Here is a 12,679-nt window from a genome sequence, read left to right as displayed (position 1 = left end):
TGCCCCAACCAAATGCTGTCCCTCCAAACGCGAAGTCCCTCCCACCAGGGCTCAGGGATGGCTAGGTCAATCTCTCTCATCCGTTGCCTTGCCTCTCGTAGATGCGCTACGATGCCAAGCCTTGCCTCGCCTTTGCCTCCATGGGTAATCTGGTCCATCTGCTAAAAGACCCGATTGGACCACTGTTCCACTGTGCCCAACCAATGTGAGTCCGTTGTCCGAGCATACGCCCCTCTTGATCTCGGATCTCTGGGTGCCACATAAGGGGCTGATGCTCGAACTTCTCTCTACATCTGGGCGGAGCACGAATGAGACCCCCTTTTAGTCTTTGGTAGACCTTGTGAAGGCTCCTCCTCAAGGGGGAACCTTCCCTGTAAGGGGAGCCTCTGAGAAGATCCATCTGTGTGAAAGTTGCCACTGTCCTTCAGTACGTGGGGTGTTCTTGAGAAGCCCTCGCTGTAAGAGCAGCTTCCAAGGCTCTGCGTCTGGGGTGAGGCCGCGAATAACCAACTTGCCCAAGAGGGCTCTGCTCTTCATCTCCAGATCAATGATAAGTGCTTGCGGCATGATCACCGTCTGCCAAGTGACCCGGGCTCTAGTATTCTGCGTGCCGTCCGAACCTGCCCAAAGGAAGTTCCAAACCAACTGTTGGAGCTGCCCAATGCATCCTTTGTGAAAGCACCAGCAGGAGGCGATACACTAGGCCGTGGCAAGAAGAACCTGGTTTGCCACTAAGGCACGACGTGTGAGGGAGAGCTTGGCCGAGCTCCAGTAGAGAAGCTTGCGCCGAACACTCTCAAGGATCGGGGCGCTCTGCTGCTCTGCTGCAATGTCAATACCAACCTGGCATCCGAGGTATCTCGTTGTCTGGCCCCGCGGTATTCATATGAAGCCAAAGTCACTCCCCCACTCACAAATCTCCAGTGTCTCCTCATAGCCCGTGAAGAAACCTATGGACTTTGTCCAGTTGATCCGCGCACCCGAGGCCTCGCAGAAGATAGCCAGGGTTCCCCTAACTCTCTCCAAGCTCGCTGTGGTGCCCTTAACATACAAGGCCGTGTCATCTGCAAACTCAGAGTCAAGCAGTTTCTCCTCCTGTCTGATTGGGAGTCTCAACCCTGTGAGGCCCGCCACCTGTGATCTCAAGTAGTAGTCCAAAGCCTCTGCCACGAACAAGAAGAGGAAGGGAGCGAGTGGGCAGCCCTGGTGGACCGAGCGAGAGAGAGGAAAGGCTTCGCTCGTGTGTTCTCCAATAAGCATCTGGCTAGAGCTCCCCGCATGAAGCGTAGAAACTCCTCTAACCCATCTGTCTGAGAAACCCAATCTCCGCATAGTACCCTCTAGGAAGGACCACTCCACCCTGTCGTAGGCCTTCTCAAAATCCAAGAGAAGGATGGCCAGCGGCTATGCGGACCTGCTCCCTACTCCCAACATCCTGCTTCCAGCTCCAGCTCCAGCTCCAGCTCCAGCTCTAGCTCTCGCATTTCCGCTCCATCGTCAAGCTTCAGCTCTCGGACGTCCGCACAGCTCCGACGTGACCTGCTGTCCGTACAATCCGCACAGTCTGTGCAAATGTACGGATTCCGTACATCGCCTGCTCTTATTCGTACACCTACGTGTCCGCTCGTCCGTACAGTCCGCACAACGCCAGTTTTGTCGGTACAGTCCGTTCAGAATGTCCGCACCATTCCATACAGTTCTGTACTTGCAGGATTTTTTGCAGGCTGAAGGTACCCGGTGTCCGTCTTTTGCAGGCAGAGTTCATTTGCAGGCTAAGTTGTGCATCAACCATTGTTTGGCTTCGATTTTGTGAGCATACATTGTAGTAGGTCTGCAATTTTTGGTGACATTTGGGGCTTTTGCATTTGGGCTACGATTTTGCAGGTAGATTGTAGATTTGTAGACAATTTGGGGCTTTTCCTGAGTTTGCCCTATTTTTGGCTCAGTTTTGCTCTACAAATTGGAGTTTTTGGGTCTATTGCAGGCAGATTGCAACGATACTTTCAGATTTGCAGTGAAATTGGCAAGAAATTGCAGGCCATTTGATCACATTTGCAAATTACAGCTTAATTTGGGGCTTTTCCAGATTTGGACAGCAAGTCATATTTTTTTGTAGTTGCAAGCCTTGAGGCTATCTTTTGGGTCACTTTGTCAGTGCATTTTTTACTTGTCCTATTTGCAATGGCTGGCAACAATCATGATTTATTTGGCATTCTTCGTGAAGATGATAAGTTGGATGGCACCAACTATCCGATGTGGTCTTATCTCATGAAACATATTCTTGTTGCAAGACATTTTTGGAACATTGCTTCTGGGATTGGTCTAAGGCTGTAGTGACTACCCCTAATGCTGGTCCCTCTGCAGAGGGGACTTACGATGCTTTATTCTCTAGCACCCCTGTTGCTGCTCCTCTTACTCAGGAACAAACAAGATGGGATGCAAGAGATGCAAATGCACATTCCTGTATTGCTTTATCATGCAAGAGAATCATTATTCCACACATCCGGTCATGCAGGACAGCAAACGATGCTTGGGACAAATTGGCTTCTCTTTATCAGATTTGCAATGAGGCACGTGTTGCATATTTAAGAAGGCAACTGCAGGAAGTCAGCATGAATGAAGGTGACTCTATGGATGCATACTTGACAAAGGTCAAGGACCTCATGGAACAACTTGCCAATATTGATGAGGTGGTGCCAAATTCTTAGCTTGTCAGTACCACATTGAATGGGTTGCTAGATACATATCAAAGGTTTGCTACAACCCTTCGACTAGTGGCCATGGGTAATCCAAATCACTACTCCTTTGATCAGTTAGTCACTTGGCTTTTGCAGGAAAGCAAAGTCGTGCTAATAGGCAAGCTACTATTCCTGATCATGCATTTGCTTCACACCAGACAGGAAAAGGCAAGGCTTCCAAGTCTATGGGCAAGCCTAAATATGCGCCTAACAGTGGCAATTCCTCCAATGTATCTCAAAATATAGCAGATAAGTCAAAGAAGAAAAGATGCAACTATTGTCGCAAGCCAGGGCATGAAATTTCAGAATGCAGGAAGCGCATTGCTTCAGAGAAGAAGAAAGCAGGATTGACAGTAAATGCCTCACATGCAATTGAATCCCATGAGCCAGCAGATGCCTCACATGCACATGCTCTCCAGTATGATTGGGCATGGGCTGTCCATTGCTCCTTTGATCCCTCCAAAGTTGATGCATTCTTTATTGCTAATGATGCTTAGTCTTCGTATTTTGATAGTGGTGCTTCCAAGCACGTCACCTCTTGCAGACAGTTGTTTCATTCCTTAGCTAATGCACCTCGAGGGGGGACTGTAACATGTGCTAATAATGCTTCCTATGCTATAAAAGGAATTGGAGATGTGCAGCTCACATCCATTTCAAGCCATCCTGTCACTTTGACAAATGTCCTTTTTGTGCCTGGAATTGAAGTCAACTTGATTTCAATTTCAGCAATTGCCACTTCAGGTTTCAGAGTGATATTTGATGGATACAAATGCATAGTATATGATCTTCGTGATGACAATGCCATAGTTCTCACTGGCACTTTGCAAAAGGGGCTTTATCACCTTGATCATCACTCAGCTGCATTTTCTATTGAAGCATTTGCTATTTCAGATTCACAGCTTGCTAAAACTCATCTTTGGCACGAGAGAATGGGTCATCTCAATTATAAGTCAACTTGATTTCAATTTCAGCAATTGCCACTTCAGGTTTCAGAGTGATATTTGATGGATACAGATGCATAGTATATGATCTTCGTGATGACAATGCCATAGTTCTCACTAGCACTTTGCAAAAGGGGCTTTATCACCTTGATCATCACTCAGCTGCATTTTCTATTGAAGCATTTGCTATTTTAGATTCACAGCTTGCTAAAACTCATCTTTGGCATGAGAGAATGGGTCATCTCAATTATAGAGCTCTTGCCAAGTTACATTCACAGGGCATGGCAAATGATGTACCTCAAACTCACACAGTTTCCAAACATGTGTGTGAGGGTTGTCTTTTGGGTAATATACATCGGTTTCCTTTTCAAAAGGATTGCCCAAAATTCTCACAAAGGAAATTGCAGCTAGTGCACAGTGATGTCTATGGCCCAATGAGGACAAATGCCATTGGAGGGTACAAATATTTCATGACTCTAATTGATGACTTCACAAGATATTGCTAGGTATATGCCTTAAAAGCCAAATTTGAAGTGTTCTCATGCTTTGAGAGGTGGCTGAATATGGTTGAGAATGAATCAGGATGCAAGCTTGTCACCCTCAACACAGGTAGGGGGGGAGAGTATATGTCAAAGGAGTTTGATGCATTTTTGTCTTCACGGGGCATTGTTCACTCATGCACTACTCCTTACACTCCTTAGCATAATCTTGTTCCTGAAAGGAAGAACAGGTCCACTATGGAGATGGCCAGATGCATGCTTAAGGCCAAGTCGCCCAATAAATTTTGGCTTGATGCAGTGATGTGTGCCAACTATGTGCTGAATAGATCACCTACAAGGGTATTGAGGACTGTTACACCTTATGAAGCATGGAAAGGCATGGAGCCTTCACTTTCACACATGAGAGTCTTTGTCTCTTGCATATGTTCATGTACCATCTCAGCTGAGACATAAGCTTGATGATAAGGCCATCAAATGCATATTTATTGGTTACAGCCAGGAGAGCAGAGGGTATCGGTTGTACCAACCAAATACTGGGAAGATTATTGTCAGTAGAGATGTAATCTTTGCTGAACATTCAGCTTCTTCTCTTGTGGACTGCAAAGCTAAGCCAGAAGTTGACATGAATGATGCCTTTGACTCCTGGTTACCTCTTCTTCCCTCAGGGTTGGACTTTGACCAGCAACATGACTAGCAACATGAGCCTCTTGCAGGCCCTCCAACAAGCAATGATCAGCTAGCACCCCATGCTGATTTGCAGGTTCCTCTTCCAACACAAAATGATCCCACTATTCATGATGCAGTGATTGAAGAAAGAGCTGTCAATAGACAGCAAAGGCAAGTTCCCAGATGGCTTCTTGACACATTGAGGGACAGCAAACAAGATCAACCTCTTGTTGCTAGGACAAGATCAGGGAATAGATAAATGCATGGTCACTTTCTTGAGTTTGCACTCCTTGCTTCAGCTTGCAATGAAGAGCCTTTATGCCATAAAGATGCTTTTGATAGCAAAGAGTGGATGGATGCAATGAGAATTGAGCTACAATCTATTGCCAAAAATGACACATGGAATTAGTAGATTTACCTCCTGGCAAGCATGCCATTGGTACCCGGTGGGTGTACAAATTAAAAAGGAAATCTGATGGCAGCATAGATCGACACAAAGCCCATCTTGTTGCAAAAGGGTATGCCACAACAACAAGGCATTGACTTTGAGGAGACCTTTGCTCCCACTTCCAGGATAACTACTATTAGATGTGTCATTGCCATTGCAGCCCATCACCATTGGCAAGTGCACCAGCTTGACATCAAGATTGCCTTTCTTCATGGGGATCTGCAGGAAGAAGTTTATGTGACACAACCTCCTGGCTTTGAGGTTGTTGGCATTGAAAACAAGGTATGCCGGCTGAGAAAAGCCCTTTATGGTTTGAAACAGGCACCCAGGGCATGGTACGCTAAAATTCATGCACACTTACTGTCCCTTGGTTTTCATAATAGTCCCACAGAGCCACTCTTTTTGTCCGTGGGAGTGGATCTGATTTTTTAGTGATGTGGATGACATGCTGATCACAGGTCCTGATACTCAGCATATTGCAGCTTTCAAGGCTGATTTGCAGCAAGCTTTTGAAATGTTAGACATGGGACAGCTGCACTGTTATTTGGGCATTCAGTTTGCTCATGTTGAGGGGGGTATTATGATGTCACAGTCTAAGTATATTGGACAGCTCCTTGAGCGTTTTCAGTTTGAGGATTGCAAACCAATCTCTACTCCAGTGGACCCTGGCTTCAAATTTTCAGCTCATGATGGGAGCCCACCATGTGATATCACTCGTTACCAACAAGCTGTTGGATGTCTCATTTACTTATGCCACACTAGACCTGACTTACAATATGCAGTATCCTAGCTCAGCAGGTTCATGCACGTGCCCAGTTCATAGAATTGGCAGGCAGTGAAGAGAGTTTTCAGATATCTCAGAGCCACTCAGGATTTAGCCCTCTTCTATGGTGATCAGGGTTCACTTACCATGCATGCTTACACGGATGGTGACTGGGTAGGTTGTTCCGACACGAGAGTGTCACATATCGGCAATTGTTTTTTGCTTGGCAGTTCATGTATCTCTTGGCTCAGCAAGAAGCAACCAACAGAGAAGGCATAGAAGGCCATATTGCGTATATTGTATTCAATGCATTGCTACAGGAAAATGATATGTTGGACAAACTAGTAATCTTGAAAAATGGCTAGCGCAACCCGCCATGAGATTTTCATTTGCTAGGGCCATCCAAGGCTTCCAGGCTTGGTGATTTTCCCCCAGTAGGCTTCCAGGGTTTCTTTTGCTGATTTTCACATGTCAGAGTGCTAGAGAAATGGACCATGGAGATTCATTTTTATGATTGCTGCTGTTCCAGGGTTTCCCAAACATTCAGATCGGTTGATTGCTTTCCGGAAGCTTTCCTACTGCCTTAGAACCTTTAGATCCTATTGCTTTGTTGCAGCTAGCCTTTCTGATTGCCATTTTTAGCCAGGGTTGGTTGTTTTGTTGGCCTCTGTCATGCCAGGACTCCTTTGGAGATTCCGAATGCTGGTTTCAATGGTTCCGCTGCTGGGACATCGCTATCTTCTTCAAGAGGGTGAGCTCGTGGTTCTGTTTGGGTCAGGACAACAAATACTAGTTACTGTAATAAATTTGCAGCTTAGAGGATTTTTCAGCCATGGCACATAGCACTGATGGTGAGGAGAAATCGAGGTCTTTTGATTATACTGCATGGTCGGAGGAAGATGATGAACAACCCATTTTATTAGAGCATGCCACTGAGGGTCCTCGACATGAAGAGGAAGAAGTTGAAGAGCCAAATGTAGATGAATAGTTCAGGGCACAGTCACAGGGAACCGCTCAGACTTTTGCACAGCTGATGCAAGATCCACGCTTTGCAGAATTGGTGAATGCCCCTTTGAAGCCTGAGAAGAAGAAGATGCAGCAGCCTGGCGCAATGTCTCCTGCATCTGGTATGGGTGGAAATGCCTAGAGCTTCCCATTTCCCAGTTCGGGACATCATATTTTTCTTCCATCTTCTACGCCCATAAGTTATTTCGGAGGAGTTTTAGTATTTCAGGCGATGGTTGGATAACCTAAGCAAGGCATGGGGATGCTTGGAAATTTCCCTTTTGGATTTGAGGTTGGCATGCAAGGCTATCAGGGACCAATGTTTGGAGGTATGCTATGATGCTTAACATGATATATGGTAACATTGGAATGCAGCTAGGGATGCAGACAGCTATGCTTGGGAAATTTTTTGGGAATGCCGAGAATGAATGCAACGGGACCAGGTATGGTCAATTCTGCTGTGAGTAGTGGGCCAAGTGCCACTCATCTTGGTAATAATATGAAGCCTCCGTATTTACAGCCACGTGCCCATAGTTGGAATTGTATGCGTACAGTTGTCCGTACCGTATGGATTTTGTACGCATACGAAATACAATTCCGTACGTGTTTTTTTTTGGGGCAAAAAAATATACTTACCACAGTCCGCCCGTACGGCCAATTTGCAGCAGCAGGCGTCGTTCTCCACGCTCCAGCCTCCACCCTTGACCCTTGGCCCTTGAAAGTTGAGCCCAGTCGTACGGCCCGTACCATTTTCGTACAGCGTTGGCCCTTGAGCCCAGCCGTACAATCTCCGTACAAGCTACAGCCAAGCTGCCAGCCGTACAGCCAGTGTAGTACATACCAAGTCCTGCAGGCTGCCGTACAGCCAGCCCTCCAATCACCCGTGACCCAAGATCCAACGCAGGCTGCAGCATTCCAGAGTCTAGACTCCAGGAGGACCGAGGTGACCACCGACTCCCATTTATCTCTTCCAAGTTCCATGTTATCTGTTGAATTTTGGGTATTGAAGTTTCTTCTCATTTAGATTCTCATCTCTCTCTCTCTCGCTCGCAGATCGGAAGAAAGAAAGGAGAAGAATGGGAATTTGTGGAGACACTGAAGCCTTTGGGAAATGGGCAGTTTACTTGTAAATGCAAGTACTGCCCTCACAAATGGGATGGAGGACCTACCCACATAAGAGCACAATTTCTTGGGCTGACAGGACTTGGGGTGACCCTTGCTCCTCCCCCTGAAAATGTGGAAGACACTCGCAGAAGGTTGCAAGCAAAGGCAAAAATAATTAAATTTGCAGAAGAGCTTGATGCAGATGTGGCTGATTTGGGAGATGCCTGGGAGAGTGGTGCTGCAAGTGCAAGTGCATCTACACATGAACCAAAAAATAAGAAACAAAAGATGACCCAGGGAGCCTTGGCCAAGGCATGGGAGTCCCAGGCACGGAAGGATGCCCACATTGCTCTTCGGCTGTTAGCATTATACAAAACTTTTAGCAAGAAGGAATTAGTGAAACCTGCACAGACTCGGTTTGCTTTCCCAATTAAAGTGCGCCACGTTGACCGACAGTCCCGCTATGCAGAGCTCCACGTGGGCAAGCGATACCTCTGCCACATCAGCGGGGCACACGGGTTGAAAAAATTGACATTACCACCTCATGTTTATCGTGTTAGCAAACTTGTTGAATGAGAGAGTCTACAATGGATTGTGTCATATGGTTATGAGTGATGAGTACTGCAGGAAGAAAGTATCACGCATTGTGAAAGCACAATAGGTGTCTTCCATTGTATTGGGTGCCTCGTTCTGGCAGGAAGCAAGAGCCATAGTGAAGATATGTGTACCTATTTTGAAGATCCTCCGTTTGGCTGATAGGGAAGGGGCTACCATGGGGCTTGTATATGAGCTCACTGATCGAATGGTGGAGAAGATACAGACTATAGATGGCATAGACTCCTCCAAGTTGGCTGATGTTAGAGCCTTGTGTGTTAATAGGTGGGATATGATGCACTCTCCTTAACATGCAGCAACTTTTGTTCTCCATTCTATTTGGAGAGAGAGAAATCCAGATGGTGATAAGGAGGTGCATGATGGGTGGATGGATGTCATTGAGCGGTACACGAAGTATGATGTTGAGAGGCAGGGCATCTTATTTGATGAGTTTGATGTTTACAAGTCCATGTCAGGCACATTTGCTCGGGCAATTGTGAAGGATGATAAGAGGATGCACCAAGGGGTGAAGTGGTGGGAGACATTTGGGGCTCACACTCCAAATTTGCAGCAGTTGGCTATTCGAGTGCTCTTGCAGGGGACATGTGCTTCTCCTTGTGAGAGGAACTGGAGCACATTCTCTCTTATACATACCAAAAGAAGGAATAGGCTTCTTCCAAAGAATACAGAACAATTAGTATACATCCATACTAATTTGCGACTAATCTCCAAAATCAAGGAAAGGGGATTTGAGAAGATAGCAGTGACCTTGGAAATGATCAACAAGGAGAAGGATGATGAAAGGCTGCTTGCTTTGCAAGAGACTACAGAGGGAGAAGAAGAGATTCTAGCCGGACCAGCCTCTCTTGTTACAGGAAGGATGAATGTTGCTGCAGCTTCAAGCGGCTCCAGTATTTTGGAGTCCCATGCTGAGGCATATGAGATCGACAGTGATGAGGATGATGAGGAGGAGGAGGAGGAGGATGGCACTGATGCTGATGATGATGAGGATGAGGCACAGGATGAGGATGCACCTTGAGGCTTGAGCCTCATCAGTTGTGATGCATTTCAGTTTTGTTTCTTGGCTGTAGCCTGTGGCAGCTTGCAGGGCCCAGGCTGGCAGCCTTTTCAATTTGTTATATGATGTTTTCCAACTTGCCTTTGATCTAGTACCTGCAGCCTACAGGGCCCATGATTCTTTCACTTTTCTAGTATCTACTACCTACTACCTTTGATGATTGATCATAATGGTTTGGTGTCTATCACTATGTATCAGATGACAGAATCCAGTGCCTGGACTCTTCATGACTTTAAAATCAATAAAAGTTTGAAGTTTGAAGTTTGAAGTTTTGTAGTTCTCTCTCAAGTAAATGTGTACATTCTATATTTTTCTGATTTTTTTGGGGTAAAAATAGGGTCACTTATGATTCAGCCCCGGGGCTGAACCATACTCCAATCATACTTCCATACCCGTATGACGTATGCTTATGGTCACGTATGGAAAAAACTATGCACATGCCTATGATAATCTCACGCCCAAGGGGAAGCAGAAGGACTATAAAGAGGGTGTTTCAGCTATAAAATTTGACACTTTTAAGGGGAGTCAAAACAGGTTGAAAACTCTTACTTTTATTCAACAGTTTGATGCGGCTTAGGTGGGAATTTTACGGAGTTGTCCAAAATTAGAAAAGCCGCCACTTTCTTGAAGGGAAATGCTTTGCAATGGTGGACAAATCTTCTCTTGCAAGGGAGAGCACCCACCACATGGGTGGAGTTTAAGTAGGTCTTTTCAGCTGCATGGTTGATTCACTACATTTGAAGTTGACATCATGACTCCTTGGCATAAATTGGATGCAGACAATTGCTGCAATATGGAAGAATATAACAAGAAATTTTGGGAAGCCCTGTTGCCATTTAGTTCCTATCGTCATGTTCCATTGTTTGAGCAGGTAGAGAAATATTGTTGTGGATTGCCGAAGGAAATTCAAGACTTTTGCATGAAGTCCAAGGTTTCTAACATGTCTCAGTTGATAGAAATTGCCAATACAGGTTATGCTTTGCTAGAGGGCAGGACCAGTGCTCAGATGGTGTCCTGTAGACTATCCTGCACTGCCTATGGAGCTGTCTCTCTATTGTTAGTCTTGCTATCAGAAAAGCTGTACCGTTTTCATGCACGATAGTCAAAGTATGCTTACATACAAGCAAAGCTGTGTTCTTTTTTTTGTTGGCAGTCAAAGCATGGCGAGGCACATGCAAACCTTTTAGTGTCTCGTTTGTGTTTAGCATGGCAGATGTTTAAGAGTTGAACCATTCAGCCGGTTTTTTATCACTATTTGGAGTTATATTGCTGAGTGGGCAGTGAAAAATATGAAAGCTGAGCCACAAATCTGACTTGCATGTGCCTTGCCAAACTTGATGCCAATGTCATGGTATACGTGCAATGGCATGCATGAAATATTCTAATCTACAAAAAAGAAAAGAAATATTCTAATCTATAATCTAAAGGCTAGCTACTTCATCATTATTTGTGTTGATGTTGGCAGAGGGAAAAAGGAGTATGAGCCACCTAAGTACATGACAATCAATAAAGCTGTAGAACAATTACTTGAAGTTGAGGCTGCTCGAAAGGGTGATGGTATGCATCTTTCTTTCTTCACCGTTACATTAAAAAACTGCATCTACTCATTCAAGTACTTTTCTCCCCTTACACCCCATCCAAATCATTGTGCATCCTTTGCGAGCTGTGTGAGGCTTTGTGGTTCGTACTTGGTTTTGCTCTTTTTGCCCATCAGTCACGACTCACATTGCTGAATACAGTGAAAGTCACTTTGTCTGACAGCTTAATGTGTGGTTTTGCAGCTTATAATGACACCACTCTGTGTGTGGGTTTGGCTCGCTTAGGCAATCCCACACAGAAAATTGTGGCAGGTCCAATGAAAGGCCTCGTCACAATTGATTTTGGCCCCCCTCTTCACTGCCTTGTCATAACTGGCAATACTCATCCTATGGAAGATGAAATGCTCAGTTACTTCAATATCTCTAGCTCAATTAGTAGTTCCATTGATAGTTGATTGAGGGCAATCTATGGCTGAATTATGAGCACGATTAGCTACCATAACTCCGACATCAAAGACAACTTCATGATTGCTTGTGGTACGAGAGAAATTGTTGAAGGAAACCTGCATATGAGGAAGCGGTATTTGAGGCTAAATGCAAGTATGCGGAATGACTTAGAGGTGTTGCATCAAAGGCCACATGCTGAACTTTATATTAAGCTTCAAGCGAAAGATCAATCAAATGCAATTGGATGTTGTGCTTGGCTTACCACCTTCGAGGGCATTCCCATGGCTGTCTTGTAAGGAAGAAGTTGGATTTTCTATAATAGAATGTGATTGATTGAAAGGCGTGCCAAAGTCCCATTGCGTGTGCGTATTCTAAGATTTGCAAGGTTATGAATGAGATGCGTGCTTTGCAAAGAGGTCTTTGAACAATCGTGTGGGACCATATCAGCTATGCTTATTGATTCTACCTGCATCATCAATATGTGATACTTCCCCCCCCCCCCCTCCCTCTCTCCCTCTTCTCTCTCTCTCTCTCTCTCTCTCTCTCTCTCTCTCTGTGTGTCTCTTTGCATGCTTTGCAAAAAAATCTTTGAATGATCGTGTGGGACCGTATCAACTATGCTTATTGTTTCTACCTGCATAATCATTACATGATAATGAGAAATTGAGTGGAGGATTTGATTTCAACTAGAATCTCTCCCCTCCCCCCACCTCAGCCCCAAACCCCAACTATGTGTGCATGTGCGCTCTAGCAAACCACAAAGCAAGCCCTAGTGCTCAACTTGTTACTCAAAGTTCGTGTGGGAGTTTGAGGAAGGGGATTGACCTCAAAAAGATTGAGATTCATACAATTGCTTC

The 12,679-nt window shown here is 45.3% G+C and overlaps 2 protein-coding genes across 4 annotated transcripts in view; both read left to right on the top strand.

Annotated features, from left to right (window-relative positions):
• Positions 1 to 12,167, top strand: part of LOC147895548 (Tetrapyrrole (Corrin/Porphyrin) Methylase) — a 43,577-nt gene extending 31,410 nt beyond the window's left edge. For all 3 annotated transcript variants that reach the window (XM_087383783.1, XM_087383782.1, XM_087383784.1), the window contains 2 exons: positions 11,303 to 11,394; positions 11,619 to 12,167. In XM_087383783.1, coding sequence (XP_087239909.1) covers positions 11,303 to 11,394; positions 11,619 to 11,830 — 304 coding nt within the window. In that variant the 3' untranslated portion in view covers positions 11,831 to 12,167. The remainder of the gene's footprint in view (positions 1 to 11,302; positions 11,395 to 11,618) is intronic.
• Positions 8,968 to 9,798, top strand: LOC147895549 (uncharacterized). Its single transcript, XM_087384221.1, has one exon. It carries the CDS (start codon positions 9,148 to 9,150, stop codon positions 9,796 to 9,798), a length of 651 nt encoding a protein of 216 aa, XP_087240347.1. The 5' UTR covers positions 8,968 to 9,147.
• Positions 12,168 to 12,679: the final 512 nt, after the last annotated feature.

This window comes from Dipteris shenzhenensis, chromosome 13, assembly GCF_047967505.1.
Source record: "Dipteris shenzhenensis isolate YYH24624 ecotype China chromosome 13, Dip_SZ_1.0, whole genome shotgun sequence".
Taxonomy (NCBI): Eukaryota; Viridiplantae; Streptophyta; class Polypodiopsida; order Gleicheniales; family Dipteridaceae; genus Dipteris; species Dipteris shenzhenensis.
The sequence above is the reverse complement of the archived record's forward strand: the minus strand, read 5'-3'. Positions and strand labels throughout refer to the sequence as shown.

Excerpts from the sequence above, each read along its gene's own strand:
- LOC147895549 (XM_087384221.1), top strand. The coding sequence starts at position 9,148 with ATGGATGTCATTGAGCGGTACACGAAGTATGATGTTGAGAGGCAGGGC.